Below are 26,975 nucleotides of genomic sequence, written 5' to 3'. Positions count from 1 at the left end.
CGGCACATTATGGTCCTACCTGCTCACAAACCGCTAAATAGAAACAATTGCCAAGTTTGTGGAAGCAGCTCAGGTAATATTGACTACGGCATAAGCTGCGTCAAGTACCTCCAAATCTACAACCAGTACCATCATCGAGGACGTTCACACTCGTAAGGGCAAGAAGTAAGGAAGAAATCAAATGTTCGTGAGCATAAAGACTTCAGCAACGATGATGGCATGGAAGTGTACATACACGCAGTTGGTTAGCACAAAAGTTAAAGGGTTGTGTACAGCACCATGGTGACAGTAAAAATGTTGTTTTTTTTTAAAGTGCCTCCAATATAATTCGAGAATGAGTTTTATTCTATCACAACTATCTATTCACGTTCTAGCATACTCTCCTGCTCCCTCCCTCCTAATAAAAAACACGGTTTTAAGTTTGGTCACATGTATGCCAATTGTAACCTTCCGGAATACGCGCTAGTGCTCTGAAACATGAGCTAAAAAGAACATCCGCTCAAATTCCTGCTGGGAGAGTAACTTATAATTTGAGAATTTTCGGTTTTATATTATAGAACTGTAAAAGTTATGAATCTAGAACTGAACCACTCCTGGACGTGTCCTTAGATCGTTACTTGAATCGAAGTCTATCGAACCTGTGTGCATGTCCTGAATACTTTTTATGTACTCGGAACGGTTCCGGGCGTGTTTCGAGTGGGCAACAAAGAGAACGGCAGCGGTGGTGGTAAGCTATTCTCGTCCGCGTCTCTATCACACATGTTTATAAGGTGATTCATCAAAAATGCTATCTTTGAAAATGAGCCTTTGTTATCCAATGAGTTCCATTTCCGATCTTATTTTTTTTTGCAAATAAGTAGTAGATTTCATTTGACTATTTTTAAAATTGAACATATTTTGTCGCATGTAATTTTAATTGTTCGTTGATTTGATAGTATTGTAAAAGAACACGTATCCGCCGGGTGATGCCACCACGAGCTGACATTTCTTCGGACTGAGAAAACTAATTTCGTTGTTTGGTTAGTGTTTATTTGACCAACTAGGAAAGTAATCCACAGGGCATCAATGTGTATAGGGAATACGCATGGTTTTGTCTGAGTGGAATAATGACTGTTGAATGATGTATGAGGGTTGAGAATTGGCTGTTTTGTGGCTTTTGTCAAAGGAAAATGTAGTCTTGTTGTAGATTTTCCCTTGAAAAGGGCTACCAAAAACGGCCAAAACGTCGGGCAATCTAAAATTAAATCGTTTGCCTAGATTATTAAGACTGAGAAAGCCGTCAAATACCTGTGAATATTCCGTAACCAGTCGATAAACACCCAATCATTATTGATAAAGCCACCAAGAATAATGGTCACGAAACTCAGCGTGCTTTATGTTTCTGCCCGAGCTAGTGCGAACATAGGTTACTTTTAAATTGTGTACCTTATCTGAAAAACAAAAGAAACTGTTACTATTATTCTGGCCGCAGTAATCTGTCGAGAGCAAGAAGTGGTGCTCCGGCCAAATACGGTGCTTATTGATGAGTCGCAAAAGACCGAGCATTCATGATGTGGAACATCTTCTGAAAGTGGAAATGGAGGTTAGACTTACGTAAATCACCTTTATCGATATCTACCATGTCAGGCAAGCAGCGCTCATAGCGCTCGTTCTAAAAACTGGCCCAGGCAAAACCATTGATTTTGAATAATTTAAAACACAGTAGCGCTGTGGAAGCTGCTCAGGTAATAATGGATGGATTCGCTGACGGATTGCAAACCGATGCTATTTATATGGATCTATCTGCGGCCTTCGACAAAATCAACCATGATATCGCAATAGCGAAGTTGGACAAACTCGGCATTCATGGACAACTTCTGCGCTGGTTTCGTTCCTACCTCGATGGAAGGCAACTCCAAATCAGCATTAAGGACTGTTTATCTGCACCATTCTTCGCTACATCCGGCATACCACAAGGAAGCCATCTCGGTCCAGTAATATTCCTCCTCTATTTTAATGACGTCAATTTCACATTACAAGGACCCCGCCTTTCTTTCGCCGACGACATGAAAATTTTTCAACAAATACGGGATAAAACCGATGCCGAGCTTCTTCAGAGGGAACTGAACAGCTTTAGTACGTGGTGTGATCTAAACAGAATGGTTTTAAACCCGAGCAAATGTTCAATCGTTACGTTCACGCGGCAACGCCAACCGACTCAGTTTAACTACCATTTCTTCGGTTCGAGCATTCCAAGACACTCTCACATCAAAGATCTCGGAGTCATCATGGATTCGGCATTAACATTCAAACCACATACGTCATACATCGTGGATAAGGCATCACGACAGCTTGGGTTCATCTTCCGAATAGCGAAAAACTTCAGGGACGTATATTGTCTTAAATCGCTTTACTGCGCGTTGGTCCGCTCAACGTTAGAATATTGTTCAGCTGTTTGGAATCCGTACTACCAGAACGGGATTGACAGAATCGAGGCTGTCCAACGCAGGTTCATACGCTTCGCCCTTCGTCATCTCCCATGGCGAAACAGATTTCAGCTGCCGAGCTATGAAACCCGTTTCCAGCTAATACACCTCGATACACTCAGCATTCGGAGGGACTGCTCTCGAGCCCTGTTCGTCTCGGACTTACTCTCTGCCAGAGTGGATTGCCCTACAATCCTCGGACGTCTGGATCTTCAAGCCCGCGTTCGAGCTCTACGCAATAACTCCCTTCTGCGAGTTCCGTTCAGGAGAACCAATTATGGTTGTCATAGCGCCGTTACCGGACTCCAACAAATTTTTAACAGTGTGGCGACGGCCTTTGACTTCAACAGGACGCGGAATGCGATAAAAGTGAAAATGTTGTCAATACTAAAATGTAATTAGTTTAAGCAACCACAATTGGGGCCAAGGGGCCTGTTGGTGAAGGTAATAAACAACATATTATTAAATATTATTAATATTGACAACGGCATAAGCTGCATCAAGTACCTCCAAATCTACAACCAGTACCATCATCGAGGACGTTTACACTCGTAAGGGCAAGAAGTAAGGAAGAAATCAAATGTTCGCGAACATAAAGACATCAACAACGATGATGTCACGGAAGTGTACACGCAGTTGGTTAGCACAAAAGTTCAAGGATTGTTTACAGGACCACGGTGACATTAAAAATGCTGGTTTTTTAAAGTGCCTCCAATATAATTCGAGAATGAGTTTTATTCTATCACAACTATCTATTCACGTTCTAGCATACTCTCCTGCTTCCTCCCTCCTAATAAAAAACTCGGTTTTAAGCTCGGTGATGCCTTAGACAAGGCATAAATTTTAACCTTCCGCAATACGCGCTAGTGCTCCGAGTGCACGCTGCTCTGAAAATCTAGCGACATCGACTTAGCGCACCAGCGGCTGCTCGTTCAGTGAGCCATTTGCGCAACTTCCGAAGGGTGAAACATGAACTAAAAAGAACATCCGCTCAAACTCCTGCTGGGAGAGTAAGTTATCATTTGAGAATTTTTCGGTTTTATATTATAGAACTGTAAAAGTTATGAATCTAGAACTGAACCACTCCTGGACGTGTCCTTAGATCGTTACTTGAATCGAAGTCTATCGAACCTGTGTGCATGTCCTGAATACTTTTTATGTACTCGGAACGGTTCCGGGCGTGTTTCGAGTGGGCAACAAAGAGAACGGCAGCGGTGGTGGTCAGCTATTCTCGTCCGCGTCTCCATAATCCATTTTTATAAGGTGATTCATCGAAAATGCTATCTTTGAAAATGAGCCACCTTTGTTATGCAATGAATTCCATTTCCGATCTTATTTTTTGCAAATAAGTAATAGATTTCATTCAACTATTTTTCAAATTGCACATATTTTGTCGCATGTAATTTTAATTGTTCGTTGATTTGATGGCATTGTAAGAGAGCACGTATCCGCCGAGTGATGCCAATCAAGCTGATATTTCTTTGGACTGAGAAAACTAATTTCGTTGTTTGGTTAGTGTTTATTTGACCAACTAGGAAAGTAATCCACAGTGCATCAATGTGTATGGGGAATACGCATGGTTTTGTCTGAGTGGAATGACGACTATTGAATCATGTATGAGGGTTGAGAATTGGCAGCAACTTTCTTCGGGACAAATCCAACCTTTGGAATATCCAGTAAAGTAGAACAACATTTTGGAAGGTCATTTCGAAAGAAACCAAACCTTTGTAGCACCTACGCTTAGGTAAAACCAAAATAAGCAAGCTAATATTTCAATGGTTTAGTGGTTTCCTCTATTACTGATGTGTTCAATACTTCTCCTCCATCATCCAGGCCGCATCTAATTTTAGACCTATCCTTTAAATCTTGTTCGAATGAATTTTTATTTGCAAAATCAGATGCGATCCAACTCATCCAAATGTTTTCCGGATTATCATATTCGACGCACTGCCGATAAATCTAGTCGTACTTCCTGAATCTCTTTGACTTTCGGTTTCTTCATACAGCCCATCTACTATACATTTTACGTCTTCTAAATCGCCATCTGTCATTCTCAGTTGCTGTAAACTTTTGGCGAATTTGCTGTTTAAACTCGGATTAAGCCACCTAACAGTGTTATGAGAAAAGCATTCTTATCTTATCTTGTGATCGGGTCAATTCCCAATCGACTATCTATACATATTAGGTTACATAATTGTTTTAGCAATACTCCCTCGGCCGGCTGTTTGGAGCTCAAATTGTAGTTTAGGGAACATCTAAACCACTCTTGATGGTCGGCTATCCAGAGTTGAACCACAATAGAAATCTAACTAAATATCTTTTTGCTCTGAGTGTTCGTATACTCGGAAACTATCCAACCTACCACCATAAAAACATTTTCATTTCGTGGTCGCACTGCCTGCTTGTAACGAATCCAAGACTAATACCGTCTTTCAATCCAACTCCTTGATACATATGGAAGCGTTGCTGAGTCGGTAGACTTCCTTCAAGTAGGTATCACATTAAGGCTCAAGTTACCTCAAGGCTTGGTAGTATGCGTAAGAAAAATTGTGTTCAGCTTTGCCACCAGATTATCCATTTATACCTTTTCAAAACTCTAAAAGAAGAATATCAGTCGATTTATTAGATCATCAGGATTCAATTCATGCAAAATACCTGCTGGAAAAACCATCGGCTTAGCTGGATGGTGCTTTTGAAAAAGTGGCTGTGATTTTTTATCACACTACCACACCGAGCGGGGGTACGCAACACAACTGCGCAATGAAAAAACCACAGCCACTTTTTCAAAAGCACCATCCAGCTAAGCCGATGGTTTTTCCAACAGGTATTTTGCATGAATTGAATCGTGATGATCTGATAAATCGACTGATATTCTTCTTTTAGAGTTTTAAAAAGGTTTATATGGATAATCCGGTGGCAAAGCTAAACACAAATTTTCCTACGCACACTACCAAGCGTTCAATTCTAACACATGCTTAAAAACGGTAACTTGAACCTTAACATTTTCTATGCTTTCCTAGGTACCATTGAAGATGCTTATGGTCGGCAATAACGATTCTCATGCTATTGGTTTATTGGACTCGGAAGATGTGTTAGACTACCTGTAGGCAACATGATGATTGTTAGTATTAAATTTACGAATGGCACCGTGCTTCGCAGCGCAACGCAATATTTTTTCCAAAATTTAATAGTTGTGCCATTTTGACATATAGGGGAGAAGGAGCAAACTAGAACGTTACGTAACATGTTTTTTATCGAAGTAAACATTTATTTAAAGAATTTGTTACGTAATAGAGGAAGGAGTGATATAGAATCTTGTGGCAATGTATTACATGGGGGGAGGGAGAGTTAATCTTGGGAAATTTTTGCGGTACGTAATTTATGAATGGTTCCCAACTTAATCCCGGCCCGGAAGGTCGTTTATCATATACCATTCGACAATCTTTGTATGTATATGATTTATGGACTCCCAAACGGCTCAACCGATTGTAGTAAAAATTTATACGTAATAGACATTTGTGTGCTATTGGTTGGGGATTATCTGCCCGCCAGATGGCGCTTCGGAACAAATTGTGTTTTACTCCTATTTGGTTGAAAGTCACAGCAACGCGCGACGGGTATAATCTATTTATATATCATATTTTTATGCTTCTACTGTTTCAGCGTCGACGGGATTTCCGGGAATTTCTGATTTCTTATTCTCGGGATTCGAGATTCCCGCGAAAAAGATTTATAATTTATTTTCAAATAAAATTCAGTAGAAAATATTTTGATCGGCCAATATTTGGACAGGTTAGAAATTGCCAACAATACTTTTTGGACTGGTTCGTAATTTAATGGGTTCTATACCTTTGAATTCGTTAAATTTCAGAATATGTTTGTGTTTTTTAGGTAAATAGTTATTTTTTATCATTATAACGGTAGGAGGTTACGGAAAACTCCAAAAAATAGAGTAACTTGTGTTTCAAGAATTGAAATGCTCAAACAAAAAAAAATGCATTTATTACTCAAATATAAATCCTGAAAAAATATCTATTAGTGGATTGTTTGTAGCGATTTCGTGCTCAGTGCAAACGCTAGAATCAATAAAGGCAGAAATAGCTGTTCATGCACTTAAATTGCTAAAGCTAGTTAACGGAAATTTGTTGTCGATATATCTATAGTAGCTATAGCTATAGCTTCCCTAGTGTACGTGTACAACCGATCTCCTACCGACGGGAGGATTTTTATGGAATTCATCTGCATCTATTTATACATGTATTAAGTTATTACATCCATATATGCGAACATGGAGATGGAAGGTGATAGCTCTAACGAACGTCCAGCTACACAAGATAAGACAATCACGAAAAATGTTTTATATACACCTTTATAAACACACTTACAAAAAATTAAAATTACATTGTACGTGACCAACATTGCGACGTATTTTGGTGTTTAATAAAAGAATTTTACATGCTTTGACATGTAAAATAAAATATTATATCTGTTTTGATGTAAAACTCGGGTGAAGAAGATAGAGAATTGTGAACGACGTACATTTTTACATGCTCTCGAATGTAAATTCTAATGAATTGTGACGCTTAAGTCTTTTTAAGTGCATCTTGCGAGATGTAAATATTTTTAAGCGTAAACAATCAACATTAGTCAAATAGAATGACTATAGCTAGAAAGGAGCAGAACTATTAGGTTTATCAAAGGTATATTTCGATCAATGTGTGGAAGACCGGAATTGTAATATCAATTTTATCATGAATAATGTTTCATTTTATTATAATGAATGTTTCACGTTCACTTTTAAATCGTGGCTTGAACCGTAATGATAATGAATAAATATGCAATATGCAAGAACATATGAAAATTCAAGAAATTAGTTTCAATATTTATTTTTCAACAAATTTCCGCTGCGTACTCTTATAATTAGCAAGTCATCGCAAAAATACAAAAAATACACCAAACCTCCCACTCTGGCCAGAGATTGAAGAGCTTCTCAACACGAAAATGTGTCCATCGTCGTCGTCGTCGACCGTTTCGTCTGAATGGCTACGCAATGACACTTTAAATTGCGAGATTCCATCAGCACCACCGAAGCCATGTCTTGGTGTATATTTTGATTTTAATTAACATTTTAAATAATTGTTAATTGAGCGTAACAATTATGGAAGTGTCGCCGGGTTTGTTCGTTTGTTTGGCACCACCGGAGTGTCGACTGGTTGGCCGGGTTCGTGTGTGGTATGGACAGTTCAGTTCTAACCATGTTCATTAGTTAGGAAAGACAGAGTGTAAGAGAGGGGAAACATCTCCGTTGACACGGACCAGAATTCGGACCGACAGGACGTTGAAGCGTTCGCCTCGGTTGATCCGAGCTGACGTGTTTACAACGGTTCTGGTTCTGAGTTCTGCCAGTACGGAGAAGTGGGAACCGTGAGTGCTGTAAATAATTTGAAATTAAGAGCACCGGCGAAAACGGATTAATTAAGCACGGTGTGGCTGCGTATTCCGCGGATTGAGGTGACTTCTTGCTACATACCCTTTTGGAGGGGGAAGGAAGAAGGAATTGAGACATGTTTCGAATAGTGCGAATGTTCCTCTCTGCCGACCGTGTAGCAGCGGTAATTAAGCGAATTTTCCAAGCACAGGGGTTTTCACTCACGCGGGTGGCTTTCGCCTCACTTCGTCGTGTTGTCACGAGAAAAAGCGTGGTAATTGTTGCTCATTGCAGGCGGAATATCTGCGCACGCGGTGTGTGGTCCTTTCGCGATCTTACCATGCGTGTTTATGCTTCCAACGTTTTGACGTTGGTGAAAATTAATTGAAAAAGGAAACTGTAATTATTGGAGTTGACATTTGGAATTGCGAAACTGGGCCAAAGAAGTTCATTCGCGCCGTCTGGAGCAGTGCGATGGACTGTGAAATGCGGTGCTTGCTTGGCGCTTGTACGGTGAAGGTTCGCTGGACAACTGAGTTTGCCCAACCGTTCCTGTATTAGACAGCTGAAACCTGCTACACCCCCATGATTTGAAATCCAACATCTAAAACGTCGCGTTAGGGTCGATCGAGAATAAACAGAATCAATTTCATTCGACACAATTTTGTGACAGTCGAGCTCGGTTAAATTGTTGGTGCACCATGGTGTAAAGTTTTTGTTATTCACCGGCATGTCCAAAACAACACATTTCTTCAATTAGCTGTCCAATATTTTAGTTTTTTAACAAATGCCTAAAAATTGAGTCATACCGTACGGTATCTGACTAGTAAAAATCGAGCTTCGAGCAAAAGGAGCAGAACAATTTGAACTGTCAGTGGGCGGCGTTGCCAACATTTTTTTTTAAACTGGAGCCTTCCTTGAAAAAATCTGGATGCTGGAAAAAACCTACTTTACCCTTGTAATGTCAAAGTTAACGATTCAATGAAAGTAATTTTAAGTAAACACGTATGTTCCATACCTTTTACTGAAAATTTGAGTCGGTTTTTTGATATTGCTGTCCTAATTAAAAAAATATTAAAGCATTCGAATATGATTGTAATTGTAATAGTTACAGTCGAATGTTTCTACTTTGAAGAAAGGCGAAGAATAATCAAATTTTAGACAATATAATCACATTTTATGTATAGACCAAACTTTCTAGCTATATTTTTTCATTATTGTAACTTTCCTAAAGTATGCATACAAATGTAGCGAATGCAGTGGTCTTAATCATATATCTTGTATATTTATATAGATATAAATATGTATATAAATATACAAGAATTGAAAACAATTTTATATAGGGACTTGGATGCGTTTTTGCAACGGTTTTTCGAATGGTAGTGTATTCATTCCTAAATAGAGTTTGTAGTATGTACCAATTAGCAGAAATGAATCACGTGAAGTGGAAATGAATCAATGAATTGATCGAACGGAAATAATAAACGTTCGTTGCGCTTTCCATCGATCCGCGTAAATTTGTTGCTAAGAAAGTTTTCGCTTTTGCTCAACAAAAGCAGAGATTGCTCTCATGCAGGTTACGCATGCAACCGCTAACATATCACATTGAAATCAGCGTTTCAAACAATTTTTTTTACCATCTGTGATAACTGAAACAGGAAAAAGATCTGTGAAAAATTTCCGAAAAATCACAATATTTCCAAAAATCTATAAAATTTTCATCAAAATGTCAAAAATCTGTCATCTGTATAAAAGAATCTGTGATCAAGTAATGTGAAAAAAAATCTGTTACATAACAGAAAAATCTGTGAATATGGTAACCCTGCTAACAAATTAGGTATACTTACCTACACATTCGCCTCAAACATTGAACCCAAGCGCACAAAACAAAATGATCCAACGCTGATGATGATGAGTAAAGCGAAAGAGACAACTAGTTTCACGACACTATGTTAATCGTGTTCGAGATTGTACATACAAGTGTGCTGGAAACGAGCACGACACAAAAGAAAGCGTTTGGACGGACAAGCTCAGTCGCGTGTTGGACAGCACTGCACTGGGTAGCGTACCTCCAGTTTCCACAGCCAGTGTAACGGGCTTCTAGCTCAGCTACACTGGCTGTGAAATCACACAGCGCAGTGATCTGCTCCGCCTGCCGTTCAACAGGCAACTGAGATTCTTCGGGCAAATCCGTTATTTAAATCAGAGCTTGAAAAAGTTGACATCGCTGCGTGAAGTTGAAAGAAAACAAAATTCAATTCATGCCCGCCTCGATGAATGAAATTTTTAATTCGTTTCCCTCGTCATTCGTTCTCTCGACACAGCGCATTCAGGTTCGGACATGTTTGGTTTCAGAAGCAAACTGAATTTTGTTTCTATTCTACCTATGAGAAGGATTATCGAGCAAAATTGCACCAGATAGAGATTACGCACTTCAATTATGCTCGAAAATGTAGAATATTCCTACTTCTGTCTTGAAACTCTCCACATAATAACAAATGAATGCTTTGGTTGGTGAAGGAATTTATATTTCCTCTGCACTCAAGCATTCGATTCTGCATGAAATTTCAGTCAGTCGGAAAGTAAATGAATGAGGGAGGCGGTGAATCTGAATGTCGGTTTCGGAAGAGGTAAGCAGAAATAGGTAAATGATTTTGAAATTTAGCGGCACTGATTTAAATAGTCGATGATGACGTAATGACATAAAAGCGTAGCGCTGTACACAAATTTGTCATGCCAGACTTGGGAAGTGCTATCTTCTGTCTGTAAATGCGCGATATTTTGACTAGGTTGTACATTATTTAAATTTGAAATGCCATGATATTACAAATCTTTGGGTTCATCTATTGGAATCTATTCTTAGAAGTATTTCGGGGCGATATTCGCAAAAAAATTGAAAATTATCTTGAGATGGGTGAGTTATATGCGTTTTAAATAGGACCACTTTTTGTTACATACCATTTTTGTAGAATTTTAAAAGTACACCCTCATGTAGAAAATAAAGACGTAGTCCTACGTCAAAAAATCGATTTTTTAAATGTCTTTAGGGAGCGCCCCCCCCCTCCCTTCTCCCACTCCCTTGCGGGGAGGTTCTCGTTCAAAATTTTCAATAATTCAACCGTCCAACAGTTAACAGTTAATTTTAACAGGTGTTTCGGCTTTCTCGGTTGGTAAAATTTAACCAAACGATTGGTTTATGAATTGCCTGACGTTTCGGCCGTTTTTGATGGTCTTTTTCAAGGGAAATTTAACTTAATCGTTTTTGCGTATTGTTGATTGCCAACAGTCGGATGTCAGGTGGTTTAGAACGGATTTCTGTGGCTGAATGGTGATTTTGTGAGAGAAAAACCATTTAGTTGCGTAACGGGTCATGGGGCTCTGGATCTATACGATTCATGACCCGTTGCGCTACTAAATGGTTTTTCTCGCACAAAATCGCCATTCAGCCACAGAAATCCGTGCTTAACCACCTGACATCCGACTGTTGGCAATCAACAATACGACAAAAACGATTAAGTTAAATTTTCCTTGAAAAGGCCATCAAAAGCGGCCGAAACGTTGGACAATTTATAAACCAATCGTTTGTCTAAATTTTACCGACTGAGAAAACCGTTCCGAAAGAACATGGATTGACGGAAAGAACATGGTCAAGCATCTCAGGCAATGCAGCAAATGATTTCTTGTCGATTACAAGTGCCTCCAGGAGCGGTAGTAGACTACATCCTATTAATCCAGCCGCATTATTTTTTATTTTAAATTGATCTAGCGTCAAATGATGCATTTACTGTATGAAAGGCCCTCAGCTCAATTGCGTTAAGGGAAGCGTCTGGTGTGAAGTGCTCAAAACGAAAGTGATTTTGTTTTACGATTTTGAAGGCAAGGCAAATATTTTTTAGTCACATAGAGCCATACATACGAGTGTTCCAATGGTAGAAGTCCATTCCGAGTTGAGGAGTGCCGCGGCGAACACGATAACTCTCGATAAAATTGTCTGATACGCGAAATTTAATAAGTTTTGTAATGCTTGGACATGTAGCTACTCGATGAACCAAAAAAAAGTTCGAGTTTCGGAAAATGGCTTCATGAAAACCAAAAAATCTCATATTCAACTGTAAAATTCGCTCTCAAAATAATATCGAGAAAAAAAATTTATGCGGTTTTCTATGGTTAATCGACAGGCTATACATATTATGCATTCTTATAAAAAATCAAGTCAATTTGTTGATTTTGAGTTATCTTGTTAGCCAAATTGAAAAGAGAAAAACGTTATTAAAAAGTGTCCCACATCAAATTGCATCACGGAACAAACGCTGTAGAAAATGACCCATTGGCTATTTTCTATTTAAAATTTGGGTAGAAGTAGTTTGGAGTGCTCTGCACATACGGAGACCAGACTACGACTACGCACAAGATAGAAGAGCAATTTAATACAAAAGATCTTAAAAACCTAGCCATGCTGATGCTGCTGAATTTCAGGTAAGGATTACAAAACGTATTAGTAGGGGAAAAAAACAAACCGCCAAAACAATTTGATCTGGCAAGTAATTTGTTGGTGCGATCAAATTAGATAACCTAATAAGAGCTTTCAGTAATCAAGCAGTCATTACTAAACATAATTTAAAATGTTTAAAACCGTCAATGCAATGACTCATTTCACACAGGACAAGTTCCAAACATCAGAGAAAGGTGCGCAAATTAATCTTGTCATCGATGGCACCGAAAAATCGTAATTTGTCCATTCATCCCGTACTTCCACCGACAGCAACATTAGCACACGTTTCACTCACCGTGGTTCACGGCGCGAATGCATTCAATTTCGGAACCTTCAGCATCGTTGACCGTCCTGTCAAGGTGGGTGGTCCGAAAGTTTTCACCGGAATTCGCTACTTATTATAATTGTTCGCTCTGCTGCTCCCTTCACCCCGTTCCGACCCACCGGCGCTCATTTTCAGTTGCAAGTCATTTCGCCTTCGCACAGCGTCCAATGATTTATCTCCTGCCAGAATCTGAACTTCTGGAAGGCAAACAGTTTGCGTGACGATCTGCGGCGGCTAATCTGACTTGAACTGCCACCGACCGGGGCTGGCTTACTGACTGTCGACTTGCCCCGCAGGGTAAAGAAATGCGAGAAATTTAGATAAAAATATAGTTCTCTTTCGGTCAGACGATCTGGCTGCGGCTGCTGCTGCTGACACTGCAAACAGATGTGATTCCGCCCGGCTCAACCAACACCGGTGCAGGAGCGAAGCATAAAGCGGGGCGATTGCTTTTAATTGAACTCAAAATAATAACCATCGTTTATTAAATCAAAACAACAATTAATTGGTCCGGGCTGGCTGGGTTTGGAATGCTAATTGGACGGAGGATATCTTTGTACGGTGGTGCTCCTCGGACCCCGCACCATTTCGGTGATACTTGAGAAATCTCACCGAACCCTGGCAGGACCACCCACGTTGGAAATTGAAAATGTGGTTCAACTCAACTCGCGAACTCGACCAACGAACGACGGCGCGGCCGCTTGAAGCCATAGTGTCTTTGGCCATGAATAAGCAATTTTTGTGGGAATGTGCAAAAAAAACCGATTTTCTGACAAAATGTGATGAGTTCGGTTTTTCGTCGTTCGATCGTAATGTGTCATTCTGAATGATGGATAAAATGGTTAATCTAATTTAACATTTTGCTAACAGGAGGACTAAACCATTAACTATACATACAATTATGATATGATTGTCCAGTGAATTGGTTGAACGTTGGTAAGATACAGCTGACAGACACTGGCGAAAAACTCCGACGTAACGAAACGCAATTGTTCACCATGCCCACAGTTTTGAGGGTCATTTTACGAAATTCTTTTGGACGAAAATAAGGCAAAGTTTTAATTTTTTTTTGTGAAATAATTAAATGGCGAAATAACATCCATTTGTGATGGTTAGATACGTTTATTCATCAAAATTTCGAAAAATCAGTATCAGTATTCAAAATGGCGATTTTCGTCTACCTCTGCGCGCGAACTATGGTCCGAAAACTACGAGCCTGTAGCCTCTTGTAGTAAACTAAAATTAAAATCATAGTAATTTCTTAAAGTTAATAAAATTCGGTGCGACTTATACCTAGTTGGATTGAATTTTGACGATTAATTGAGTACATAAGTCGTACAGAATTTTATTACCATTACCTTTTTTTGTTAGGGGAAACTTTGCCACTGCGAACACTATTCAGATTATCTTTTGTGGCTTACCATTACCTTGAACATATAATAATTATTTTTGATTTCTGTTTATTACAAGAGACTTCAGGTTCGTAGTTTTCGAACGATGTTACGAGTCTAGAGGCATACAGAATTTGGGCCATTTTGGAGACGCCACCCAGTAGTGCGAAACTGAAAAAAGACGATCAAAAATCTTTCCTGAGTTTAATTTTGCTTAAGGTGCAATTGTCAATCAAAAAAAAAAAAATTAACTCACCAACAAAAATCGTTTTTTTGCTCGGAATCTTGTAGAGTAATTTATTTTGGACAACTTTGATGAACATGTCCGCCATCTACATATTTTCCCTTAAGAGATATATACATTGCACCTTAAAATCAGTTAAGGTGCTTATCCTAAAAGATGTAGGCTATAGTCCCAGAAAACTTTCCTGAAGACATCAAAGCATGAAAACATCCGTGGATCTCAGGGAACACCTTTGACAGTCTTTTTTCAGTTTCGCACCACTGTGCACCATTTTGAATTTCACCTATTTACTGATTTTTTCAATAATAAACTATTTAGTTGTTACACTTTTTAATTATTCCACCATTTTTTTAACAAACTTTGCAGTATTTTGGTCCAATAGAACTTCCCCTTATTCAGGGTCAGTAAGTCAATTTTATTTTATTTTTGCTATACATTTAAAAAGAGTTTTTTTTATCATTCCTTAGATTTATATCTTTTTGCCTTAACATACCCTTCATTTCAAGTATGTCGGAGTTCGAATGAAAAACAAGGAAAGTGAATAACAAATCTACTTTAGGAAAAAGTGTGCTCCCATTTCCGAACGTTGTAATTACAGAATCCCGGTATGCGTCACAGAGTGCTTCCCAGGCAATGTCGTTAATCTACATGCACCATTCTTACTTGCTGTTAATTATCAAGAGTAGCAGTGGTCAGTTTTTCTATTCAGTGCTAAAGATATAAGAAATGAAAGATTTGCCTCTTAATAAGGTAATTCGATTCAATATTTGTCTAGTCTAAGCGCATGTTGTTTCTTCTGGTGAAGTATACCTCTGCATTGGTAAAAATCTTCGGGTAATAGTTTTACTAGAACTGGTACTCTAGTCCCTTCATTCATTGTTTCAATGTCTTTAATAGAAGAATGTTCGAATTGGGTTTGAAAAAGATCGCGGGTGTAGGTGCCGTGGATGGTCGCGAAGGGCTCAAGCATTTGTATATTAACATGTTTGTCCCGTGTATGTGACTTCGCGTGTATAATTTCGATTTTATAGTCAAATGGCGTGTATTTAGTGTATGTTACAGGTGGTATAAGAGAGTCAGTTTCCCCATATCAGTGTATTTCCAGGTCATGTCATCATGGAACGTGTTTTCTAGTAAATATGAGTATCATTTTTTGACTGGTTCAACTAAAGGCATTAGTCTAGACTGCTAGGACCGAGGTTAGACTTCCGGAAATGACTGTTTCATGATCGCGCGAATGTTGGTTTAATGCTTGAGACCGCGTTTGGTAGTTTATAGGTTCTACAATTACTTAACTACCGGGATGTTTTCATGATGGTGAAATAGCGGGCATAAGTATGTGTAGATTATTGCAATTGCATGGTCGCGTTTGTGACCAGGTTTGTGTTATGGCGAAAGCCACGAGGGTTTGTACGTGTATATGAGTATAGAGTGTATAGTAGAGATATACTAATAAATAGAATCATAACATGCCGAACAAGGAAAAAAAGATGCAAAGAGCAGGATTAGAAGTGTATGAAGTGATAGAAATACAAAAGAAACAGACTAATGAAGAAAAATAGAAAAACACATGTATCATGCAATCAAACTCGTCTAAATGCATCAAATTTTGTATATTTACCATTAACGACAATTGCATTCTGTTAGACTTTCATCATGCTATGCTCGCCGGGAATGGATGATACACGTGTGCCGGTGAATTCGTTGTACCTTAATTTATCCAATCCGACCATTCCGAATGAATAGAACCAAATGCACAAATTGAACACCAGAAGTATTAGCCACTATTCCATCATATACGCCAGTTCTGCACCATTCCCTGACCCAACTGTCATAAATACTCAGACGAACACATACACAGATAGACATACGACTAGCATATAACAGTTGTACACTAGTACAAAAAACTACAATTATTACAAAAAACAACTAATAGGTCTCTACTTATGTATTTATTAAATAAATTTAATTATTAAACTAATGTAATTAGCCTATTGAGAAACTAATAATGAACATTTTGTAATACTCTAAAAATCGCACAAAAAGCAAAAAAAATGGAATGAGATAAATTGAGAAATGATAAGAAAATTCCAAACAAGTAACATTTAAAAGGCTGCAAAATTGCAAACAAATAAATAGGAAGAAAAGATGCCAAATAAAAATATACATGGTTAAAATAGAAACAAAAAATAAAACTGAATAAATGACAATAAAAGACAAGGCAAAGATCAAAAACTGCGCAAATTGTGAAAAATCTACCAATATCCCAAATTAAAACAAACAAAAATAACCAATCTGAGGATCGACATAGAACGAGAAAATTAAAACAATGGACAAATTCTATATATGTGTTAAACAAATATAAAAAAGGAAAGAACGGAATTACCGAACAAAACTTGCATGATTTAAAACAACATCACAAGAACTAAAAAATGAAAAAGAAAAAGAAAACTAAGCAAAAGTAGAAGAACTGGAAAAACACGGTTAAATAGTTAAAACGGCGAAATGACAAAAAGTATTATGATAATGGCAAAACTAAGAAAAATAAACAATCATATAATGAATGCAAAAAATAACTGAAATAAATCAACAATTGTTAAAATGGAAAAAAATCAAAAGCATAAAAATGGGTAAGAAGTAGAATGACAAAGAGGAGAGGGAAAACATTGAGAATGTTTACCGTATGCTATATTTCTTCTTAAAGAAGAAAAAAATAGTCCTTAACTATTTTTCTCAACCAAGGAGAAAATTGTTTCAAATCACACTTGCGTATTAAGAGCACAAAACCTATAACGAAATTTGTTATGGACGGGACTAAGTTAGCGCTGGTTGACGCACTAGCTTAGTCCTGTCGCTAAGTTAGTGTCGAATTCTGATGAGACGAAATCGAAACGGTCGTTCCAAAGCTAATTTGGTTATACATAGGGCTTGTTCCTTTAACGCGCAAGCAATGTTCTCCTTAGTGAAGAAAAATAGTTTTTACCTGAATTTTTCTCTACTAAGGAGAAATATAGAACGGAGCATATTGCATTGGAAACCAAATTACAACTATATTAATTATCATCAGTTTAATCGGGACACCTTTTCTTGTGGGACATTGAGGAGATATTCCGGGTATATTATAACTCGTCAATGACCGCTATTGGTGATTGCTACCAAAAGAGGCAAGTAACGGTTTTTCTCCTCAAAGTAAATTTCGGTGATTGGCTTAAAAGCCCATATGTTTGTCGAGATTTGAACAAACTGAAAAATAAACGGTTTTCTGATCAATTTTTCTTAATCATTTTATATCTTGAAATGGCCAGACTATGAAATTTGGATATCTTCGGGAATATTATAATAAATTAGTCATGGAATTTTCGTTTCGACTTAGTCTCATCAGAATGTGACAGTAACTAAGTGACCGGATTAAGCTCTCATCGGATTGACGCTAGTTCCAAAAAACGATTTGTGTGCTCATCCCGCGCGAAGCCCATTTCTTGCGGGGTTTGCTTAGAAGCACAAATAGTGTCTTCATTTTTGGAGCTGGTGTCAATCAGGCGCTATCTTAATCCTGTCACTTAGTTACCGATGGATTCTGATGAGACGAAGTCGAAACGCAAATTCAATAACTAATTGAGGATAAGCAAAGTAAAAAAGGGTAAAACTGAAAAATGCACGAGATAGGTGAAGGAAATAAAACAAAACTAGAGAAGTCAAATAAATTTAAAAACGTTCAAAATGGAAAACCAAAAATGGTTGCGCTAAACCAAAACTCAATATGGATAGAGATTTAAATAGAAAAATTGAAGTTTTTAAGAAAGTAACAAAATGAAAATCAATAAGTGTTTGGAGTTTGAACATGCAACTTAAATTAAATTGAAAATAAATTACTGCCCTATTGTAACTCCCTGTACACTCTAAGCCCCATCCCAGCTTTTATACATACCTTACGCTCCTGAATATACACACACACAACTACGATGAATTTGTAAAACCTTCAGTTGAATTATAAGTATCGAACGATCAAGTACAGTTTTTTTTCTGCTCCGTTGTGCATCCGACATTAGCCACATTTCCAAGAGAAGTGCGTCGTCAGTCCGTGTCTGCTGCTTAAACGAAAGTCCGCCGTGAAATATTACCGCGACAGCTCGCAACGTGTCGCTACACAGAACATTGTGGTGCCGAAACCCGGGATCTTCCCGTTGCAATTTTTCGCCGCTGGAGTTGCTGATAACCTAAAATTCGTGCACGAGGAGCCACCACGTGGAAGAGGTTGAAGGAATACCATCGTTACGAGTCCGCCAGTTTCGGATTTCTAACTCGATCAGCAACAACAGTTACCGGAACCATCGTCAGCAGCAGCAGTCATTCGTCGAGCGATAAAGCGGAACAAACTCTGTGATTTTCGTAGCCCCAGCGGGATTTTTCTATTTGGTGAGGTTAAGTGACCCGTATACCCCAAGCCGGAAAACAAGGTAACGCTTTTAATACTTTGGTGATGGTGTATGAAACTAAATTGACTCCGCCAAGAAGGCCGAAACCATCCAGTACAAAGATGACAAAATTAAAATTATTATACCGTCGACGAACTAGCAGTCTTGGGGTCAGCCGAACTGATTAAAACGTTCGATGAACAATATGATCCCGCTCACATTGATCAACTGCCGGTCAGAGTTCAACGTTTAGATGACTTGTGGCGCGTATTCGAAGCAATACAAGACGAAATAGAAGTCTTGGAAGATGCGGAAGATTCTTTTTCGGATGAACGTCGTGAGTTTCAAAACATGTACTTTGTACTGAAAGCGTCCTTGCAGGGTAGATTACCTCCTCGCCCTCTTGCACCGCCTATGTTGCCGTCGATGCCGCCAATGGTGCAAGCGCAACCAGTTTCAAACATGCGATTGCCAGAAATTTCATTGAAGCAGTTTTCTGGGAAACTTGACGATTGGGTACCATATCGCGATCTTTTTGTGTCGTTGATTCATAATAATCCGCAACTTGGGGCAGTTCAAAAACTACATTATTTGCGTGCAACACTTCGGTGAAGCGGCTGGCATACTTTCGCCGCTCGAATTATCGGCCAACAACTATACAGTTGCTTGGAAAATTTTGCGGGAACGGTACGAGAATAAAAATTTCCTGATTAAACGGCACATGTCTGGACTGTTAGCACTTTCTTCCTTAAAAAGGGAATCGTCTTCGGGACTGTCGGAATTGGCCGATGAATTCGATCGTCATGTTCAATTGCTGGACCAACTTGAGAACACTGAGGACCACTGGAATTCTATTCTCGTCGAACGACTGAGTAGTTGTTTGGATCCCATTTCGCTACGAGAGTGGGAAACTCAGACGTCTGAAGTGGACAGACCAACCTACAAGCAAATTCTTGATTTTGTGCACAAAAGATCGCGAATTTTACAAACCCTAACGCTCTCCCACACTGGAAATATCCATTCAGAAACAAAACCATTTAAGCCTCGCCTCGCTACAGTCCACGTAGCGTCTCAGAATATTCCCAAGTGCCCAAGTTGCAAGCAAGCCCATTTGTTGTTCCAGTGCGACCTGTTCCGCAACCTCACACCACAACAACGTTTTGAATTCGTCAAGAAGCACGGGCTTTGCATTAACTGCCTCAAAGGCAACCATCTTTCGAAGGATTGCTCCAGTGGCTCCTGTAAATCCTGCGCCAAAAAGCATCATTCTTTGCTGCATTTGCCGCCCGTACCAACGGTGGCTGCTCAGTCTTCGGCAGGTAGAGGCCATCTGACATCTGCGCTAACATGTCAGCTCGCAGAAGCATTCAGTTCGCCAGTCGCGCAATCGCCGGTCGCAAATGCCAATTCGGTTGGGCATTCGGTAGCCTCACAACTCGCCGTCCCGTCGTCGTCGCACTCGTTTTCGGTCGGTATAGCTTCCTCCCCGTCGTCGGTTGAGAATTCGTTCGGTATCGTAACAAATCACCATCCATACACCTCCTGTCAAAGTACAAACGTGAATCCGAAAGTGCGTAATAATATTGTGATGTTGTCCACATCAAAGTCAAAGATGCAGATAATACTTATCAATTTGCCAGGGCACTTCTGGACAGTGGTTCTCAACCTAGTTTCATCACCGAAGCTCTATGTCAACGGCTTCGTCTGAAGCGTTCCAAGCTAAATTCGCCGGTCAGTGGTATCGGCAATCCACTGTCACCGTGCATCATGGTGTGACCTTGTCGCTCGCTTCGGTAATGTCGAATATAGTCTCGATTGTTTAATCCTGCCAAAGCTTACCGTTTCACTACCAAGTCATCATATTGATGTTACGCGCTGGAAAATCCCACATAATCTCCCGCTCGCCGATCCCCAATTCAACATTTGTCAGGGGATTGATATTATTATCGGTGCTGAGCTCTTCTTTACCCTGCTCGAGAATCAACAAATTTCACTTGAGGATGGATACCCGGTTCTTCAAAAGACAGTTTTGGGATACATTGTCTGCGGAAAGGTTATGGAGCCAGTTGCTGAGCCAAATATCGTACAAAGCAGCCACGTCTGCACAGATGATCTTCTAGATTCTCAGCTTGAACGATTCTGGGAGGTTGAAAATTTCGATGACGGTAGAGCATATACCTCCGATGAGCAAGTTTGTGAAGATTACTACACTGAAACGGTTTCTCGTGGTTCGGATGGACGTTATACGGTTCGCCTTCAGTTGCGACAAGAAATGTTATCCTTGATTGGCGATTCGTACATTCCAGCGCGACGCCGTCTCCTATCGATGGAAAAGAAGTTTGCCGAAAATGAAGATCTTCGTCAGGAATATTGTAACTTCATGGACGAGTATCACAGGTTAGGTCACATGGAGGTGATTCCGCGCGCGTCGTGTAGCCCACAGTTCTTCCTACCCCACCATGCCATCCACCGTCCACACAGTACAACTACGAAGATTAGAGTGGTATTCGATGGATCCTGTCGAGGTTCGACCCAGCTATCGCTCAATGACGTTTTATTTTCTGGTCCCACCGTGCAGCCAACTCTATACTCAACTGTCGTTAACTTTTGGTTGCCACACTACGCCATTACTGCTGATGTGGAGAAAATGTTTAGGCAGATCTGGGTCAATCCGCAAGACCCCCGTTATCAACAAATTCTTTGGAGAAAAGATCCGTCAGAAGAAATCCATACCTATCAGTTGAAGACCGTTACTTATGGTCTCGCCTGTTCACCGTATCATGCTACGCGAATCCTGAACCAGTTGGCCACCGATGAAGGAGAACGCTTCCCACTTGCAGTCCCGATCATTCGGAAAGGGACTTATGTCGACGATGTGCTCTCAGGGCATGATGACCATCATGTACTTAGCAATGCGTGTCAACAACTAATGGAGATGCTGAAATCAGTCGGTTTCGTGCTCAGGAAGTGGGCATCCAATGACCCATCCGTACTCTCAAGTGTTCCACCGGAATTGTGGGAATCGGCTCCCGAATTGGAAATCGATCGCTCAGCTGCGGTAAAACATTAGGCCTATTGTGGTTCCCTAAGTCGGATACGTTCAAATTCAAAATACCAGCAATGCAAGAACTGGATGTAGTCACCAAAAGAGTTGTTGTCTCCGAAATTGCCAGTCTTTTCGATCCCCTTGGCCTTCTCGGACCAGTAGTAGTGAATGCAAAAATGTTCGTACAAACACTCTGGGCGGAAACGTTGACGTGGGATGAGGAGCTGTCACAGCAACACAGTGTTTAGTGGACGAACTACCGCTCAGATATACACCTACTTCATTCAATAGAAATTCAACGTAGTGTAATATTCAACGCCAGCCGTGAATATAGTTTACACTGCTTTTGCGACGCGTCCAAGCGAGGTTACGGATGCTGCATCTACGTTGTTTCACCAGATGAGACTGGAAGGCTTCACTCCCGATTACTTACTTCCAAACGTGTCGCTCCACTTCGAGGACAGACCATTCCTAGACTGGAACTTTGCACCGCGCTCTTAGGAAGTCAACTGATCGACCATCTTCGCAGAACAACCAAGTATTCGAATTCAGTCACATACTGGACTGATTCTATAATTGTGCTTCACTGGATCAAGTCGTCATCCAACACCTGGAAGGTTTTCGTTTCAAATCGTGTGGCGGAAATTCAACGTTTGACCAAAGGATCGCAGTGGAGGTACGTTCCCACCGAATTAAATCCGGCCGATCGGATTTCTCGTGGTGCCTTAGCAAGTCAACTTCTTGAAGACAAATTATGGTGGCATGGACCGAGCTACGTCACTACTCCTGTAGAGCAATGGCCACCATGTATTATTTCTCAGCCCTCTACACAGACAATCCAAGACGAATCGCACGTCGTCGTTGCCCTTCTCGTCAGCCAGGTTGACTCATCGTTGTTCGACAGATACTCTGATCTCGCTAAATTGATCAAGACGGTTTCATTTTGCTATCGCTTCTACAACAACTGCAAGTTGCCGAAGAAAGATCGGATCACAGGGCCTTTAACGCCTAGCAATTGTCAGTTCACTTTGAAAATTCTTGTTCGTTTAGCACAGGCAACCGCTTTTCCAACCGAAGTACGGCTATATCAAGAACGTCGAGGGAGCCCAGTTAATTCGAAGGAACTTGGCTCGAAATCACCGCTAAAATCTATAACCTGTCTAGTGGACTCATTTGGATTGTTCCGGCTTGATGGACGAATAAAATACAAAACTGCACCGTACGACACTCTTTGTCCAACGATATTACCAGCGGATCACAAACTTAGCTGGTTGATTGCTCGTTCATTGCACATCCAAACTCTTCATTCTGGACCAACTCTTCTACTGGCAACTATTCGACAACGCTTCTGGCCGCTCCGGGGTCGACGTCTCGCTCGCCAGGTTGTTCGTAGATGCATAACATGTTGTCGGAGCAATGCGCGGCCAACATACCAGCAAATGGCACCCCTTCAGTACGCATAACACCTGCTCGAGCGTTCGCTTACTCGGGAATGGACTACTGTGGGCCGTTTCTCGTTCGTCCGTTGGTTGGGAGAGGAGCTTCGGTAAAAATCTACGTCGCATTATTCGTGTGTCTAGTGGTGAAGGCAGTGCACCTCGAGGTCGTCGCCGATCTTACGTCGGTCGCATGTATTCACGCCGTTAAACGTTTCGTGGCACGTCGTGGCCGAGTGCTCGAACTGCACTGCGATAATGCGACTGCTTTGATCGGGGCAGATCGTGAGCTCAAGGCTGCGCGCAAAGCTTTCCGTGAACAGTTCCAGACCAAGGATTGGGACAACTACTGCATCAACAGTGAAATTGTGTTCCGCTTCATCCCAGCTCGATCGCCCCACTTCGGTGGATTATGGGAGGCGGGAATCAAGTCGTTCAAATATCACTTTCGACGCATCATGGGCTGCAATGCGTTCACCATGGACCAGCTCCTGACCGTTGTAACCCAAATAGAAGCAATCCTCAATTCCCGTCCATTAACCCCACTGTCCGATTCTCCCGATGATTTTTCCGCTCTAACTCCGGGGCACTTCCTAATCGGAGAACCTCTCTTCTCAATTCCTGAGCCCGATCTGTCCGACTTAAAAATTAACCGTTTAACCCGCTTACAGGACATGAAACGCTCTGTTCAAGGTTTGTGGAAGCGTTTGTCTAGAGACTATTTAAGCCAGCTACAACAACGGTCTAAGTGGAAGCAAGCCACTATGGATGTTCGGGTCGGTCAACTGGTACTACTGAACCAAGACAACACACCACCGCTTCAGTGGCCTTTGGGGCGGATTGTCGAAACGATTCTCGGTCCAGACGAGCATGTTCGCGTTGTCGTCGTAAAAACAGCAACGGGACGATACAAGAGAACGATCACCGAAATCTCTGTGCTCCCCATCGATTCAGAAGAAGACGAAGAGAAATAGGATACCATCCCATCATACAAATGAATAGCTCTTGAAACGGACAGTTTCAACGGGCGCCGGTGTGTTTGGAGTTTGAACATGCAACTTAAATTAAATTGAAAATAAATTACTGCCCTATTGTAACACCCTGTACACTCTAAGCCCCATCCCAACTTTTATACATACCTTACGCTCCTGAATACACACACACACACACACACACACACACACACACACACACACAACTACGATGAATTTGTAAAACCTTCAGTTGAATTATAAGTATCGAACGATCAAGTACACCCTGAGCAACACCGTTTGTTGACTAGCAGTTTCTGCAACATAATTTGTTGAAAAGAAGCATACATCAACCATTATTCAACTGATTCAGCAACCCAAAAAGTGCACCAGCAAAAGTGAATGGTTATGCAACAAACTGCGGCCATTACATGTTGCAAGTGTTGCTTGGGAGTTTTTTTTTCTGCTCCGTTGCATCCGACATTAGCCACATTCCCAAGAGAAGTGCGTCGCCAGTCCGTGTCTGCTGCTTAAACGAAAGTCCGCCGTGAAATATTACCGCGACAGCTCGCAACGTGTCGCTACACAGAACAATAAGAAAGAAAAATGAAAAATGTAGTAAGATTGGGGATTGGAAAAAGCTTAAGTTTAAAAAACAAAAAACAAGTGCAAAAATATATCTTTAAATAATTGAGGAAGCATACATAATTAAAAAAGGACACTTAAGAAGAAGCACAATAAACTAAAAACTCAAACAAATTAATCAAACGGATGAATCAGAAACTAGTGAAACCAAAGAAATAATGAAAAAATGAAAAAAAATACATTCAACAAATTGGACAAATGCGGCGATATGAAACAATGGAACAACAAGAGAATATAAGACAAATTTGAAAAAATAGGATAATAACAAGGAAAACATGCAGCAAAATATAATATAAAATATAATAAAATATATGAATTAGAATAAATATAGAAAACAGAAGAAATGGGAAACGGAATTAAATACACCCAAAACGAATCGTTGAGAGCGGAATTGATTCTGTTTTTTTCGCTCTTGAACTGTGAGCGAAAAGCTCCCAAACGATGCATTAGTGTTCAACCAACCTCATACTTGTGGAATACAATATCGTACCCCATAGCTACACACTGTTGGCTCATGTAGTGCAGGGATAACTTGAATAACACATACCATCGTCCCCATACTGTCCCATTTGTGATCACTGCTGCAATGATGCGAAGTTTATATAACCCATTCGAACGACTGCTCGTTATGTGTCGTTATGGCATAAGGTGTAAAGCAGGCGTTTTAGCGAGTGGATGTGTGTCGGTTCCAGTCTTGATGCTACCCGTTAATCTTTTTTTCTAGTAAGGCTCAGTTCCCAACACATACATACAAACAAAATATTAATAACAGCGGGGAAATGGTACAAAGCAAAATGCGTCAATGACGATGCTGAAATACCGACGCGGCGGCGGGATGCAAACGATATTATCTCACTCATCATAAGTGTGAAGCTTTATATACGCCATTATACTACTCCACCAGTGTGTCGTCATGGTACGGGCAATAAAGAGGTGTTTTAACCGATTAGAAGTTTGTCGGTTCTAATCTTGAATCTGATATAAGATTTTTTTTACCAGAAGTTTCAGGTCACGAGCTATTTATAGCAGCGAAGAAAAGAATGAAACAAAACAAAATGCAATGCAGCAGCAATGGTGATAAGATTACTTGTGGTGGTTGGGTGGGGGGAATGTAAGGTGTAGAAGAAAGATACGAAACTATATACTAACAAAGTTTCCTTGTGTGTGAGTGTGTGTCTCGTTTTTTTTTGCGTGAGCGTTGCGCTCATCCCGAATTGTGCGCGAACAGCTCAATGTTCAAAAAGGATTGCTTTTGGGAATGAGATTGTGAGCCCAAAAACAGAAAATCTGAGCTCACCGTTTTGGGTGTAGAAAAGTAAAGGTTAAAAACATGCAAAAATTTTAAACCTAAAATTGTAAAAACTAATGAGAGAATTTCTTCGATGAAATACTGCTAAATGCAATAATGTATTAAAATTGAGCTATGACAATCATAAACGATAAATCTAGTTCAAAAAAATAAATAAAAATAGTAATAATAGAAAATATATGAGAAGAGTAAAATAGAAAAATAAATGAAAATGTTTAAAAAGAATATTAAGTAATATATCAAATTTATAAAACTGTCTAATATGAATGAAATTCTGAAAAAAAGTAAACGTATAAAAAATAAACAAAATGGAAAACGTAGAGAAATGCAAAAATGAAAAACATGGACATATATTTCAAAAGAAATCATTCGCAGTCGCTTCAAATAAAGAGTGGTCTAATAGGAAAACATTACATCTTCCTATTTCTGTGTAAGTCATTAGCATTTTGATTTTTTTTTAAAGAATGTTGCGATAGATTCCGCAAGAAAGATGCAACAAAATAAATTATATACCTCGGGACAGGAGGGAAGAAACGCCATTCTCCAGCCCCACTTGACTGTGCTACAGTGAGAATCCTTTCTGGTCGGAGCTCGAACGTACGAGGGTTTGCTTATAAGAACAGCGCCATATCGTTGAGCCACCCGAACAAACGAAAAGCCCTCATGATCCAATGGTTTCATTTAAGCCAGTATTAATTAATATTGCTGGATTTCTTTGAAAAAAAAAAACAATTTAAATTTAAATATCACATTTTTTCAACCCATTTAACAAATATTTTCTACATATTGACACTCCTACAATGTAGCC

The 26,975-nt window shown here is 39.9% G+C and overlaps 1 protein-coding gene across 1 annotated transcript in view; it reads left to right on the top strand.

Annotated features, from left to right (window-relative positions):
• Nucleotides 1–21,830, top strand: part of LOC131679318 (uncharacterized) — a 74,163-nt gene extending 52,333 nt beyond the window's left edge. The window contains exons 2-5 of the mRNA XM_058960026.1: nt 18,921–19,276; nt 19,335–20,310; nt 20,367–20,530; nt 20,595–21,830. Of these exons, the coding sequence (XP_058816009.1) occupies nt 18,921–19,276; nt 19,335–20,310; nt 20,367–20,530; nt 20,595–21,830 (2,732 nt within the window). The remainder of the gene's footprint in view (nt 1–18,920; nt 19,277–19,334; nt 20,311–20,366; nt 20,531–20,594) is intronic.
• Nucleotides 21,831–26,975: the final 5,145 nt, after the last annotated feature.

The sequence above is a fragment of the Topomyia yanbarensis genome, chromosome 2 (assembly GCF_030247195.1).
Source record: "Topomyia yanbarensis strain Yona2022 chromosome 2, ASM3024719v1, whole genome shotgun sequence".
Classification (NCBI taxonomy): Eukaryota; Metazoa; Arthropoda; class Insecta; order Diptera; family Culicidae; genus Topomyia; species Topomyia yanbarensis.
This window is presented reverse-complemented; position numbering and strand designations above follow the sequence as displayed.